Here is a 14696-nt window from a genome sequence, read left to right on the forward strand (position 1 = left end):
CTTCACGGTGGGAAGGCTGAGCCAGGGCTGCGCTGGGGTGGGGAGAGGCCCAGAGAAGATGGTGGCAGTGCTAGGAAGGGTGGAGCTACAGTGAATTTTGGGGTGGCTACATCCCACCCTGTAGCCCCCCTCCCAGTGCTGCCACCGCCCACTCCACCTGCCCCAAGCCCAGCCCCCACTCCGTGAAGAGGTCAACATAGCTCCCAGTCCACAACAGGCAGCCCGCCCTTGCCCCATGCACAAATCCAGGGAGTACATGCCCCCCATGCCTCCCCCATGGGTGCACAAAGTGGTTCAGAGCTGTTCCCCCCCATATACACACACACCCCTGTGCCCCCCTTGGCTCTGTCCCACCTGCCCCTGCATACTCCCTCCCTCATCATGGAAGCTTTGCCCCTTCCTCATTTCCTCCCCCACAGATGATGCTTGTTTTACCCCCCCACCCCATCCTCCCTCACTTGCCCACCTGGTGCTGGTCTCCAAGCTGCCAGGCTGCATTCCTGGCTGCGCACATGGCATTATCAGAGACACCATCAGCTACACCGACTAAAGAGGCAGTTGCTGATAATATTAGTTTTCCTTTTATCAGTGTCAATCTGATACAGACTGATATATCAGTGCACCTCTATCTGACACCCCCGACTTAAGCAATTCAGCCCACTACATTCCAGAGAAACAAGGCAACTAGTGTGAAAACCTGTTTGCAGCAGACACGGTTGCACATCGGCATTTAACTACTGTGCAGCTCTATGGAAATAGGCGTTACAATCGTTAGAAAACCTAATGTTAGCAGCAGCTCTTATTAAAAACCTGCGTGTCTTCCCAAACGGCAGGAACTTGAACGACAAAAACAGATAAGCTCGATAAACACCCGCAGAACAGGACGGATAACCTACAGTGCGCCCAGTATTGCACAAGAGAAGCTCCCTCGGAACGGGGAGAGGAGGCAGCGGTGGGTCTCAACCCTCCCTGGCCTCCAGGCACCCGCCGCCCTCCGCCACTTCAGGGACGTGTTTATCCGGGGCAGCGCTCGCCTCCCGCGGCATCCCGACAAACCCCGCCGGAGCCCAGAAGGAGCGCCCCGGCCTGGGAGCCGCTGCCGCGACAGGGCAAGAAGGAGCCGCTCCTCCACTCCCCGCCCCGGCAGCCCCCCTCAGGACCGGCCCACGAAGACCGGCCCCGGCCCCACACACTCACCCACATCCTGCTCGAAGGGGTTCGGGGTGAACAGCGGCATGGCGGCGGCGATAGCAAAAGCCAAGGAGGCGGCGGCGGCGGCTCGCTCCCCGCGGCCGGGAACCTCCCCGCTTCCGCTTCCGGCTCCGGCCGCCGCCGCACAGGCCCGCCGCTCGCGCCCGCGCCGCGCCTGACCCAAAACACGGGGATCCGCGGAAAAGAACCACCTTCCCCCCGCGGCCGGAGGAGCCCTCGCCCGGGGCCCTGCGCCTGCCGGGCGGCTTCTCGGAGCGAGGCAATAGAGTCAGGCACCGACCTAGACACCAGGGGCCTTAGAGCGGTGTGGTAGAGGCCAAGCGCCGCTTGCACGCGACCACGCCCACCCCACGCACTCGGGGGCGGGGCTGGGGCGAAGGCGAGGCTGTGGGCGGCAGGCGACAGCGGGAGATCTTGGCGCGGCCCGCAGGGGGCAGCCAAGCACCATGGGGCCTAGCTGCGCGTCTCCGGCCTCTGACGTATTTGGTCTGCGGGGCGGGGCCGGTCGTGGTGGGGCTTGTCTGTGAGTGCCGGGAGCCCTAGGGGTACGGGGCGGGAGATGCTTCTCCGTAGGTGACTGGTAGGAGGTGTATGTGCCCCACCTGACGCCCCCGCCGCCGGATACTGATGCTGTCGTAGGGTTGGTGCCCCACCCCCGCTCCGACCGGGCCGTTAATGTCGGCAGCTTCTGCTGGTGCCCCCAAGATTCAGGAGTCACCAGTCACTGACAGGCTTCACTCAAATGCCCAGAACAGCGGTCGGGTATCTAGGTTGTAGCTATATCGGTGTAGATGAAAAGGCAATTGGGGGCTCATGGACAGAGGTGATATCTTTTATTAAACCAGCAAGATTTTGTTGGGGGGGGGGGGGAATCTTTAATGGCCAGCTTTGCGCATAGACACCCTTTATCAGGCATTACAGAAAGATTGTAAAAGTTCTGCTGGGTTGAAGTGAAAGTTCATATTTCATAGGATTTCACAGAGGAGTCGATAGATGAAAAGCTCTGGGCAGTCGGTTCATAGCTGGTATGGAGCATCTCACCTTCTGTCAGGATCTGTGCTGATGCAGATTACCTTGAAACAAAGGCAAGAGCAGGATCTCCAGTTTCAGGCGGTCACAGTTGCTTCCTACTTGGGAAAATACAAAGATTTCATTTCATAAATTGGCTGAAATTCTATATCTTCTATGTGCCGGGTATCCAGGTTGTAGCCATATTGGTCTAGAGGAAAAGGCAATCAGGACTCATAGTAGAGATGATCTTTTTTATTAGATTTTGCAAAAATCTTGTTGGTCTAATAAAAGAGATCATCTCTACTACAAGTCCTGATTGCCAGAACAGCGGTGGCATCTGGGCAGCAGGCACTGACGTGCTCATGTCCCTCCCCAGACCCCTGTCTGCTCAGGAAGCAGCTTAGCCCTTTAGGTGGGGGGCTTATGGCCCAAGCTCAGAAGTCTGTTGCCAAGCAGGGCCCTAGAAACACTGCCCTAAACCCCAGGAGAGCATCTACGTGTGACCATTTCTGTTCCCCGCATCTTTGTACTAGATTGTGAGGACAAGATCAGCTTCTTCAGGTGTTTTCAGCTTGTCCCATAACCAGCAGTATGAGCAATCATTTCAGTTTGCTTCATTTTAGATGGATATCATAACTGTTCTAAGGTATTTTCATGACACCAAAGGGACACCAGCCACTTGAAGCTACATCTAATTATGTTTGAAGATGACCTGATAGATTTTAGAAACTACTCCCACTCCCCCTCAGTTCCTCTACCAATTTTCATAGGTTTATACCACTACATTTTAGGATATTTTCTTTCTGCCATGTCTACAATAAGATGCCGGCAAACAGAACAAGTGATTAAACAAGATAAACAGTGACGGTTGCTCCATAAGAAGTGCTGTGAGCACCTGCCCCCCATCTCAAATAGTGGTACCATAAGAACAATCTAATCTTTTTTTGTGAAATAACTTTGTAGCTTATTGCCTGCTTTATCATGTCATTAATTGATTGAACATGTAGCCAGGTCACAACTTGCTTGATTACCTGGTTAATCACACCTTGAGTATAACTAGATAGGGCCATAAATACACAAGATAAATATTTTGTTTTCTTCACTCAGTTCTAGTAACAGGTGTCCTTTGTAACAATGATGGAAAGTCAGACAGGTGTGGGATTTATGGCAGCTTTTTAATGCTTGAACTGAACTGACCCACATTTTAACAACTTCCTAGGAATGGTTTATGCTCTTTTTATGAAGAGCAAATGACACATGAAACAGTGGGATGATTTTGCAATTAGTATTTTTTGCATAATATGATGCCTTTACATAACCTGTTTTATTACAATTATGTTATATTTCATGGCTTGCATTACTCAGTTAAAACAACCAAAAGACGCCACCCTGTAAAAGTATCTTTAACACATTAAAATGGTATACTTGGAAAGCTTCGGTGTTGAATGAAATATATATTTCTATTAGTTATGATTTTTTTCTTGCATCTAGCACTATAGTCTGTAGTGAGTTTTCTGTACAAAAGTAATTAAACAATTATTAAAACAATTTTCTCTGAATCTCTCTGCATAGGAGGATTTTTTTTTACAAGTTTTTCTGTTGACTGTAAGAAATTTATTAGGCCACTTAACCCTCATTAGCAAAAGAAGGCTTTTGTTTACCAGACAATGACAGTGTGCAAACTGGTGTTTCTTTAACAAAATAATTGGCTTTCACATACAAGGGGTCACAATAAGTAAGAGAGTCAGTATAGCACTGAGAGCTTTTCTAATTGAACAATATTCATAAGTTTGTGAACATTTTTTTCTGTAACGAAGCTCTTCTAGCAAATAAAAATATCACATCTCAGATGGACTGTATTCTAGCTTTTGTGCCTTTATTAATGTATAAGAATTGGTGATCCATGATTGGAAGGCAAAATAAAAGTTGAATAAATTTAAACAATTAACACTTTGGTTACTCATTTAATACAATACATGTAGCACCTTGTATAATTTAATCTGTCTCTTCACAGTAGGTCACTTCCTTATTAAAGATCTAATAAGCACATTTATTTCCTTGTTTTCCATCTATGAACTGTGCAATGGACAAGATAAAATTGTATATATTTCTTAGAGTTAGAAGAAAATATCATTAAAAGGTTTTTGAGAGATTAATGGAAGCAACAGAAAGATGATTATACCTGCTGTGTATAACAGAGCCCCTACATCGTTACTAGACTGGGAAGGGGATCGAGGGATACCTGCCCCTTTTCCCTTCCTTCACCTCCCTCCTGCCATCTTTTTCTCTCTTATCTTTTGTGTGTCTGCTACTGCATCCTGGTTGAGGTCCCTTCCTCTTGATTTCCTTGTTCCATGGTTGGTTCCCCCCTACCCCTTCCTTCCACTTAATCTCTGTGGCCACTTGTACACATGCTGGGGGTTTAGTTCTTCCTAAATTGAAACAGCAGGTTTTGAATTGGGGTTTCATGTTGATTAAAATCCACTGTTTCAATTTAGGGACTTCCGTCACCGTGACAGCAGTGACAGCCCCATCAGGTCCAACATGTGTGCGTGCACACACACACACACATGGCAGGCTCCACCAAAGGAAAAAAAAAGCCGTGAGGGCCCCAATCTTTTTTTTTTTCCCTGGAGCCTGCCCGCCTCTACCATGGCCAGTGGGCCTTGAGCTGCGGTGGGCCCTGGTGCTTCCATCCACGGTGGCAGGGCCCCCCCCAGGCAACACCCATGTGCTGGCACCCCACTTGGGTGGTCCCGGGGGGTGCTGCCACCACAGAAAGAAGCACCAGGGTCCCCCGCAGATTGGGCTGCACAGCCCACCAGCAGCTCACTCCCTGGCCACAGAAGACCGCAGGCAGTCTCTAGGAGCAAAAAAAAAAGATCAGGCTCATTGCCACTGCTTTTTTCTTTTGTCTCAGAGGAGCCTACCCGTGCAAGCTGCCACTGGGTTGTGCAGCCCCTGAGCTACGGGAGGCTCAGAGCTTCCGTCTATGGCAGCAGTGATGTTTTTTTAAACATCATTTAAAAAGAAATACACTGCCGAAGGTGTATAGTATTACAGAATTTAATCATAATATGCTGCTGAACGTGTAATACTGTCATTAAATTACATCGTTAAAAAGGGCAATTAAACAACTAAAGACCACTGAAAAGGGGTGACTGGGGATACCCTGAACTTGAAATTCCAGAGTGAGTGAAGGATAAGGACTAGAGTGTGTTCTGTGGCCAAATGAGGCCAAGCTTGCTTGGACTTCAAGGCACAAGAGTTAAAGTATGTTCTGTGGTTAAATGAGGCTGACCTTGCCCAGACTGTATGGCAGGAGGGTGGCAAGGGAAAAACAGGACTCAAGGGCCTTAGCTGTATATGTAGCGGATATTACGAGATCTGGAAACTGAGATCACAGGGCGTGACCAGAGCTGAGTCAGGAGCTTGTAGCCCTGAACAGTGGGCCCTGAGCAAGAGGGCTCAGTGATAGTAAAATTGGAATGAGAGTGAGGGAGGACAGCCTTGGACCAGATAGGGCCACCTCTTCAAAAGGATGTCTTGTCCTCTGTACAGCCTCCACTACTAATTTTGACATCAGCACGTGGCAGGCAAGACTACTGAATAGAAGATAAATCAGAGGGTATAGGCACTAGTCAGCCTCTTGAGGCAGGTACCCTGTAGCAGCACTTGTAAGCAGCCTACACTGTGTCAGACCTTTTTTTTGTGCTCTCAGATAGAAGAGCTACAGAATATCATTGGTATAATTAGGATGATCCTTTACATTCTGTGATACTATTATCACTTCTGTAGTTTTAAAGGGGAACTGTTGTTTGATGCACTTGAAATAATTCATCTTTTCTGAAAAACTGCTTAACTTTTTGTGGGAGCAAGTACACGAGATCCTACATTGCTGTAGCGAAAAGCTACAGTGACAAAGCATCGGCGGGCACAAACCATGACGCGGACGCGACTGCACAGTAGGATCGAAAACAACCCATTCACCACCAAGATTTCACGGTAACAACTGTGCAGTTGGAGGCACATGTCAACATGCCCTGTAATTCTTATGACAGAAGGAGAACGTGGCTTCAAACCAAGTGCTTCATAAAATGTATCTCATAAAAAAACTGGCAAAATGATAAAAGGCTCATGTCCATTTTGTTCTCTAAACAGAAGAAGAAAAATGTTTTTACTAAATGGCTATTTTTACTGCAGCACATACTTCTTCTGGATCCTTCTGTGTCATATGAGATTAAAATGCATGCTGTGTTGCACAAATGATCTTGTGCTTCTGAGATGGAATATTGTGCAATGTAAAACAATGGACAATTGCTACCATACATACAAACTCACACCTAATTGAATAAAGGATAAGAATAAACTAGCTTTCAGAAGCACCTGTTACGTATTTCCTGGGTGATAAGTTCTGCCATAAATTTGGATGTCTGAATGGGACAGGACAGAATGGCTTTCATGTTTCATATGAAGCACAAGAAAATGCAATTAACACCCTTGTAAAAGCATCCAAAAAATAAAATATCCTTAGCTTGATAACATGGAAAAAGAAGAATTCTTGGCATCACATATTGAAAATATCCACCTTGCTGAAGGAACCCATCATAATGATCTCTCCTCCCCGATTCCCTTCCTACCAAGCAATGGTATTCTTTCTACATTCTGTTGTATGTGACACCTAGGCTTCTCAATGTACCCCATTACCAGGGGCAGATTCAGAGGGATGCAGTGGCATGGGAGCACCACTCACCAGACTCGATGATCTCACGAGGTCCCTTCCAGCCCCCTAATGTCTATGAAATCTTTGGCTGTGTGCTAGGTGTGCAGTGAGCTCTCCAAGTTCACCAGTTATGTCCACAGCAGCTCCTGCCATTACTTCACATGTTCCATAACCTCTGAGCTCACCAGCTAGCCAGCATGAGGTCTGCCCAGAGTCCTTGCTTTCAAACACCTCCAGAGCTTGGGGGGTGGGGGGTGGTAAGTATTGCTGTTTTTTGCCCTGTTTCTCCCTCAATCCCCCTCCATCCTTGCTGGGGAAAAGAGGGGTTGAGCAGAGTGGTGTGACCACACCCCCCACAGTCACGATCCTGGATCTCCCCATGGCCTTTACCAAATATGATTGATACCACATTCCTTTTGAAGTCATTGGGGATGGTCCCTAGAATCTGTATTATTGAAAATACTATACAAAATCTTGACCTTCAGATATGCACAGGTTGATCTTTAGCAGTAGGCTGAGTTTGCAGGCTAGCACTAATAAATATTAGGCCTCAAGTCCCATGATTTCTGTTCCAGCAGTACAAATTCGTTTTAAAGCTTTGGCAGTAAGACAGCTGAGGAGGCCTTTATTCAGGGCCATGTTTGGCTGCTAGTTTTGCACCATCTGCTTCTCCTTTCCCCTTCCCTCCTCTGATGAAGTGTGAGAGAATTGGGTTAAGTTGGATTTTCATGCAATCTAGCAATTCCTGGCCTAGGGGCACTGACCAGATGGTATAAGTTAAAGCAGCTCTGTGGCAACCATTCTTGTGCCCATGACCAGTTTGGACTCCAAGTTCAGTGGCAGATTAAAGGTGGCTTAGACCAAATGTGGCCTCCCTGGTCCCCTGAATTAGTCAGTAATAATTATTAAGCTGACTCCATACTTCTAGCTTGCCCTACTAAATTTAGAACTCCCTGCTTTCCACAGGTTGTTTGAGTTCCGTTTACTCGTCCAGAGTTGTCCAGAGAGGCAGAATCCCATGAATCTGGATTTTTTCATTATGCTTCTAGGAATCTGGAAGATATCCAGCATCTGCTAGCTATAGTATGCCCTTGCAGGAAGTTGCTTTTGTGCAGTTCTGCAACTGAACTGGATGTATGGCAAGTAGAACCAGAAAACTGCCTGCTACTCATGTACTGTGTGTTGCCACTTTATGTTGGAAGATAAGCAAGGATACCACACATTAGCTAACAGAAAAGAAATAAGTTAAAAGAAATAATTGTCTGGTGCTTTGTTGATTTTTCTGTTACCTGTTTAATGTTCAGACAGGTGCTCTCCAGTCTCTTTTGGGGGAATGGAACCTGTCATCTATGAACTTTCATTGACTGTTTTCTGCCTGGGATAAACTAATGGGGCTAGATAAAGACAGTTTTGTAGTTTAGAGTATTAGGTCAGAAGTCAAGCGTTCTGCATTCTGTTTGTGGCTCTGACAGGATTTCAAAAGGGGCAACCTAATATGTATATCCAGCTTGAGACCAGTGGCATTTCTTCCTTATGCTATTAAATAGTTAATTATTTGATTATATCATTTGATTATGTTAATTATATTGTTATTTTGATGATAGCATTTGTTCTCTTAAGTTATTTTTTTGTTTAGATACTTTATTCAAGAAAGTGATTGCCTTGAAGTTTCAAATAAGTATGTGCAAGTGTCCCTTGCCAGGTCTCTTCACTATTGCATTCTCTGTCTTTATGTGAGACATCCTTATTACAGATTTATTATTTATATTAAACTGATACTATGGCCCCCAGCCAGATCAGTGCCCTGTTGTGCTAGACACTGTACAGAGAGGATATAGTCTTTGCACTAATTAGTTTACAATTAAGCAAAGGCCAGATGGAACAAAAGGGAAATAAAGTATGGCGACAGGATAATGAGTGACAAATGGACTTCATGCTATACCTGGTCTACAAGCACAATCAGAAAACAAATCCATTTGATGAATTATGCTCTCCTCCTTTTTCAAATTAGGAACTTCACCTCTGTAAATTACTCATTTCTCCACTACTGAAAAGAACAAGTCTTGCATGTATGGCTGAACCTATATCTTCCCAGATAACTGTCTTAGTAATATATGGCTAGTGAAGAATTTATGATGCATTCATTCCCAGTTGTTTCTCCAGTGCAAGCCAAATTTCAGATATACTGTTCCCTGTCACACCAGATAACAAATATGCAGCCCTTTTACTGTAAAGCGGTTTATGTTATGAATGAAAAATATCAGTGTGTCACTTGCTTAGCACATCACACATTACCAGCATATTTTAGACTGCCTGTAAATAATGGCCAAATTTCGATCTACTGTAAATGGATGCCTCTTCAACAAAGTCTGTGTAAATTCTCAGGTTTACATTGGGACTAACTTTCCAAGAGGTGAACAATCTTTTCAGGATATAATAATAACAAAGTAACACATTCTGACACAAACCTTAGTATACAGACATTTTCATTTTGCCTTGAAGCATACAAACATCAGGACTGTAAATTACACTCAGTTGCCTTTGTTTTTTTCTTTCATTAGTTCTGAGTATATACAACAAGCCATATAGTGCCAACAGAGATGGATATTCAAGCAGTCAGTAAAACACAGTAAGATAAATACACATGTAGACAGATCATCAATGCTTAGAAAAATATATATGCAGTTAGATATATGCAGAGCCTCAGCTGAGTTGGACTTGCACAATAGATCCAGTTTGTACTGTGCCATATGTTTCAAATCTTAATTACTTTATTTCTGTGGAAAAGTACAGGATAAGGACCAAAAAAGAGTCCTTAGTTATATGCCAAATTAATAGTTTACAACACTGACTCCCTTTACAGTAAGCTCTATTGAATAATATTAAAAATATATCAAGCATAAGAAATGAATTATCAGATGATTGATTTAAACTATAATTAGGTGAGTGGAGAGAGGAGAGCACACCTCTGAGAAGAAAGTCAGAATTTAAAAAATAGGTTGTCTCCTTTCAGTAGTAGGTACCCAAATATTGATCCATCAAAATCAATAATAAATTATTTGATTAAAATTGATGCATGATATCTAGACCACACTGACTGTACAAACAACATAACTGTAGCACATTACTATAACCTTGTGCTACCTTGACAGTAAAACCATACTATTCAGAAGACTCATTTGGACAGCCATTGTTAGGTATTATTTTTGTACTTGAATTAATAAGAACAATATGCAAAAATAGGCTTCAAACATTGTGCCTGGTGAACGGGACCATTGTGCAGCCATTACTCATAATAAAGAAGGTAATGTTAGCATCTGAAACAAAACTGCCCTTTCCTTTTGGAACTAACTTTATCCATTATTTTAAAAGCAAGAAATGTCACCGACACTACTAAAGCTTGGATAGTTAGATTTCTCAAGTACCGGTCTGATTCCTCCTCACTTCCCACCCCTACTTCTTGCTCCAGTATTCAAGTATTGCCCTTTTGGCTCTTTCTCACTTGCGAATGATCCAAAGTGTTAGTGCTTCCCTGTGACAGGATGATTAACGTGTTAGAAGTTCAAACAAAAAGCTACATAATTCTTGGCTCAGTTCAAGTACCAATGTAGCATTTTAAAAAAGAGGCTTGCAAAGTGCTCTCTCTTTAAGACCTAAGCATAAAGGAAGGAGGTTTGCTTCAGACACTAAAGTAAAAGAAATGAGAGACTTGCTTCAGTGCTAGTCTAAAGTAACAAATAAAAGGGACGGGCCACAGATATCGTAAAGAACAGAATATCCTTTCTTCCTATGTATGACAGCTCTTTCCCTCCCACAACTATCTGCAGACTTTATTTAATTGCTCTTCAGGGAAGCATTTGCCTCTTTTTCCAATGAGGCTCATCAGCATTCCAGTAAGCAGCACCTGCAGATCCATCCTCCCTCCTAGCAGAGCGCAGGGTTGGTTAGTTGGTTGGAAGAGCATTGCCAGAACCTGTTTGAGGTCTGTCAAATCCATCATATTCCCACCATAAATTACAACTTATTGGCTGTACAGTATAAGAGTTGACAGTTCCCTTCTAGTTAACCTTGTCCTTCATGTCTGAGGCATGTCGGTATCACAGTGGAATGTTTCCTATATGGTAAAAAAAGGCCCTTTGCACTTCTGACTACAAGCTTGTCTTTACTGAAGAACTTAGCTCAAATTAGTATAATCAGTTATTCCACTTCAGCTCACCAGTGTGAACCATTTGAGCTACATGGTGATTGGATTAGCCAAATGAGTGGATTGAGCAGCTGATGAGTTTTTGCAATTGAGGTGGCACAATCTCAACTGTCTTCCTAGTTTGTGTGACAGTGTCACTCAAATTTCAGCCCACCCTTTGGCAATCCAGCTAATAAGAACTCAAATCTCTGTTTCATTCGAAGAGGAGACACTGACATGGACATGAGTTAAGTTAGAGAACAACAGTGCAAGGAGGACAACATGAACAATACACCCCACAAATGTGTAATGCTCACATTTAGATTAGGGCCTAATCTAAAAGTTTACTGACATTAATGCAAGTTTTTATTCCGTTGACCTCATGAGCTTTGGATTAGATCTCTCCTACTAAAGGGTAAAGGATGTTTCTTTTGGGCATATGAAAATAGGTACTCCATGTCAAATTCTACTTGTTACAAGAGCAATTAGGTACACATATCTACAGACTTGTACCACTTTAACTATCTACACATATCTACATGCACAGAATCCAGATGAAATATGACAACATACATTTTCTATAGAAATTACATTTTTTAAATGTTCCCAGTAGGTTTTTTCACCTTCCAAGTCTAATATGCTTATGCATTACATACAAAGAATTACTTTTTAAAACATTAACTTATCAGTAATTTTTTATTTAATCTAATATTTTAAATTGTAACCATGGATACTATGCAGGTATCACTTTACAATTTTATGATTCAAGTGGAAGCTATTTATACCACTTATTATGAATGAATGATACTAAAATACATTATTTTTTATATAATAGGCGGGAAGGAAATGCCTGGGGACATTTTCTATTCTGTATTAATTCTACTCATTAACACAATAATAAGCAGAAAAGACGGCTGCTGCTTATCAAATCTATTTCATTAGCACCTCAATTGTACAAGAGTGAAAACCATCTTTTTGGTTAGTGCACTTTTATACAGGCATGTATTATTTATAACAAATCAGACAGTCTTTGAAGTACATTGAGTTTATTGTGAAAACAATAGCAAACAAAGCAGCTTTACAAAATGATTGACATAATCATTTCACCTAGAGCATGATATATAACATTTTTATCTATAGGCTTTTATTATTTGTTCGCTACTTTTTTATTAACTATAGTAGCTTTTAAAGGATTCTCTGTAATTCCTGAGAAAGAGACTGAGGTTCCATCACAGTAGGTGCTATTCACACATGGGACTATACATGCTCCAAAAAGACTTAAAAAGCAAAAACAAATAAGAGGTAGCAAAAATGTATTAGCTTTTCATATGGGTGTGTTTACCCATTTGATATAAACTATCACATGAAGTTAGGTCAGCCTCTATTAAGAAACAATTGTGCAGATAGAATTTGTCCACAAAAAACTATGAATTATTATCATTCCTTCTTTATAGAAGTTCTTTAAGGTTTAACCTACACAATAAACATACAGGAAGCATTAAAAGCAGACAAATCTCTCTTCTTTTATCTAGCTAGGAGGGTTATGTCCCTATTGTTCTGTTAATTGTTTACTGTACCAAGGTAGGAAAAGGGTTACCTTGGACAACTTTGCAGCCTATGTATTATACCATCAGCACAAGGCCATTCTGACACAGTGATGTAAACCAGAAATCAAGGACCAGAGAAAGAAGCTGAGGCCAGGAATCAGGACCTAGGGATTGAGTGTAAAAGCAAATATATTTTTCAGCTTGCTGTCCATTGCCTGCCACGGGCTTAAGTTAGGACCCTGTTGCCTCTTCCAGTCAACTGGGAGTATACAGGTATGACCAGCCTGACGTAGTCCTGCTGGTCAGTCAACCTGAGTAGAGCTGCCTGCTATGGCTTTTGACAACCTTTTATGAAGACCAAAGAAACTAACTAAATAAACGCTATATTTTCCCCAGGATCACAGGGTTAGAAAGCTTTGCTGTACATCATCTGCATCTTGATATTATTATCTGACCTTGCATAATACCTACTACAAACTGCCACACCAAGAGGAACTAGATCTGGAATTTCTCAGAGAACTGATGGAGGCTGCATGTTTAAGGGACATGGTTGTCACGAGTGACCTCAATTATGCTGATGTGTGCTGGGAGGAGCACTCAGCCAAATCAAAAGCTCTCTGATCTGCATGGAAGAACTTTATTTGGTACAGGAGTGTGACAGCTGAAAATTGTGTTTACGGTGCTTGCTGAATGCTCTGTGAAAATTAGACCAAGTGTTTCTTGTTGTTTGTTTATGTATAAAGCTGCATGTTGCTGCTAAAAGTTTAATTAAAGTAAAAGATTAGTGAGGCCTTGAAAGTAGTGAGGCCATACGTGTAGTGGCGCAGTTAAAATTAACCTTATCAGAAAAATGCAAAATCTTGTACTACTATTAGTCAGTCATAAAGAAAGTTAATAGTGAGTGGCTATGAGTCCACAGTGTAGCTCAAAAGTTATAAATTAGCTAGCACATCCAGAAATTATCAGAAGGAAGATGCAGAATTGTAAAAGAAGCTACTATGAAATTAGTATTATTTAGAAATTAGCTGCTGACCTGGATTCGGTGGACCTGTGGATCTCAAGGAGGCTGAGGACTGAATACCAGAGTCCTTCCAGGTACCCCTTGGACAGCACAAATCAGGGACACCTGACTTCACTAAGCTTTATAGAATAAAAACTTGTCGTACAGCAGGCATCAGAGGGATACTGGCTGAAATGCTGCAGCCCTTTTGCTCCCTGTCTCTGCAGGTAGGTCACTGAGATCCCCTCTCGAGCCCCATGGTCGATTCCTCCTTCACAACAACTCTCCATGTTCCTCCAAGGGCTTTCCTCTTCAGGATTGACACCAACTGCCTTGTTGGCATCCCTTAAATCTCCCGCACCAATCAGCTGGGCTTGCCATGGCAGTTCCTGATCTACCGCTTCCCCAGCTCCTCCAGCTGATTGTGTTAATTGTCTCCAGTGTGGCATTTCTCCCAGCCAGGTTTGCCACATCCTCCTCCCTAACCCAGTAAGTTTGCCCCTCCCTCCTCCCCTGCATCCTCCTCCCCCACCCCTCATTCCTTTTCTCTTCTTTCTCCATGTTTTTGTGGCAGGGCATGTTAACTGCCCTGTCACAGTAACCCTTGGTGCTGCAGCGTGGCCAAGTCCAGATGCTCAGGACCTGGGATGCCAGGTAGCTCTATCCCTGCTCAGCTCACCTAGCAGTGGCCAGAGACTCCCTGAAAGGAGGGGCTCCCTTTTACAATGGAGAGACCTTGCAGACTCAGGACTAATTACAGAATTTAATTTTATACAGAAAATAATTATAACATGCAAACAAGTATTAAATTATATCAACAATTTGAAATACTCTATTTATAATACAAGGGTGAGTTTATACAAAAATAGCAGTTAATAACTATTTACACTTAAGAGATGATCAAGTTGACAGATACAAAGCTAATAACTGACATAGTTTCATAGTTTCATAGTAGCTAGAGTCGGAAGGGACCTAGGTAGATCATCTAGTCCGACCCCCTGCCTTAGCAGGAAAGAGCAC

General features: G+C 43.2%; 1 protein-coding gene across 2 annotated transcripts in view; it reads right to left on the minus strand.

The window, feature by feature from the left end:
• The window catches only part of STAM2 (signal transducing adaptor molecule 2), a 54993-nt gene extending 53682 nt beyond the window's left edge, over positions 1 to 1311 (minus strand). For both annotated transcript variants that reach the window (XM_019554126.1, XM_019554125.1), the window contains exon 1: positions 1198 to 1311. In XM_019554126.1, coding sequence (XP_019409671.1) covers positions 1198 to 1237 — 40 coding nt within the window. In that variant the 5' untranslated portion in view covers positions 1238 to 1311. The remainder of the gene's footprint in view (positions 1 to 1197) is intronic.
• Positions 1312 to 14696: the final 13385 nt, after the last annotated feature.

This window comes from Crocodylus porosus, unplaced genomic scaffold (genome assembly GCF_001723895.1).
Source record: "Crocodylus porosus isolate Cpor-Errol unplaced genomic scaffold, CroPor_comp1, whole genome shotgun sequence".
Classification (NCBI taxonomy): domain Eukaryota; kingdom Metazoa; phylum Chordata; order Crocodylia; family Crocodylidae; genus Crocodylus; species Crocodylus porosus.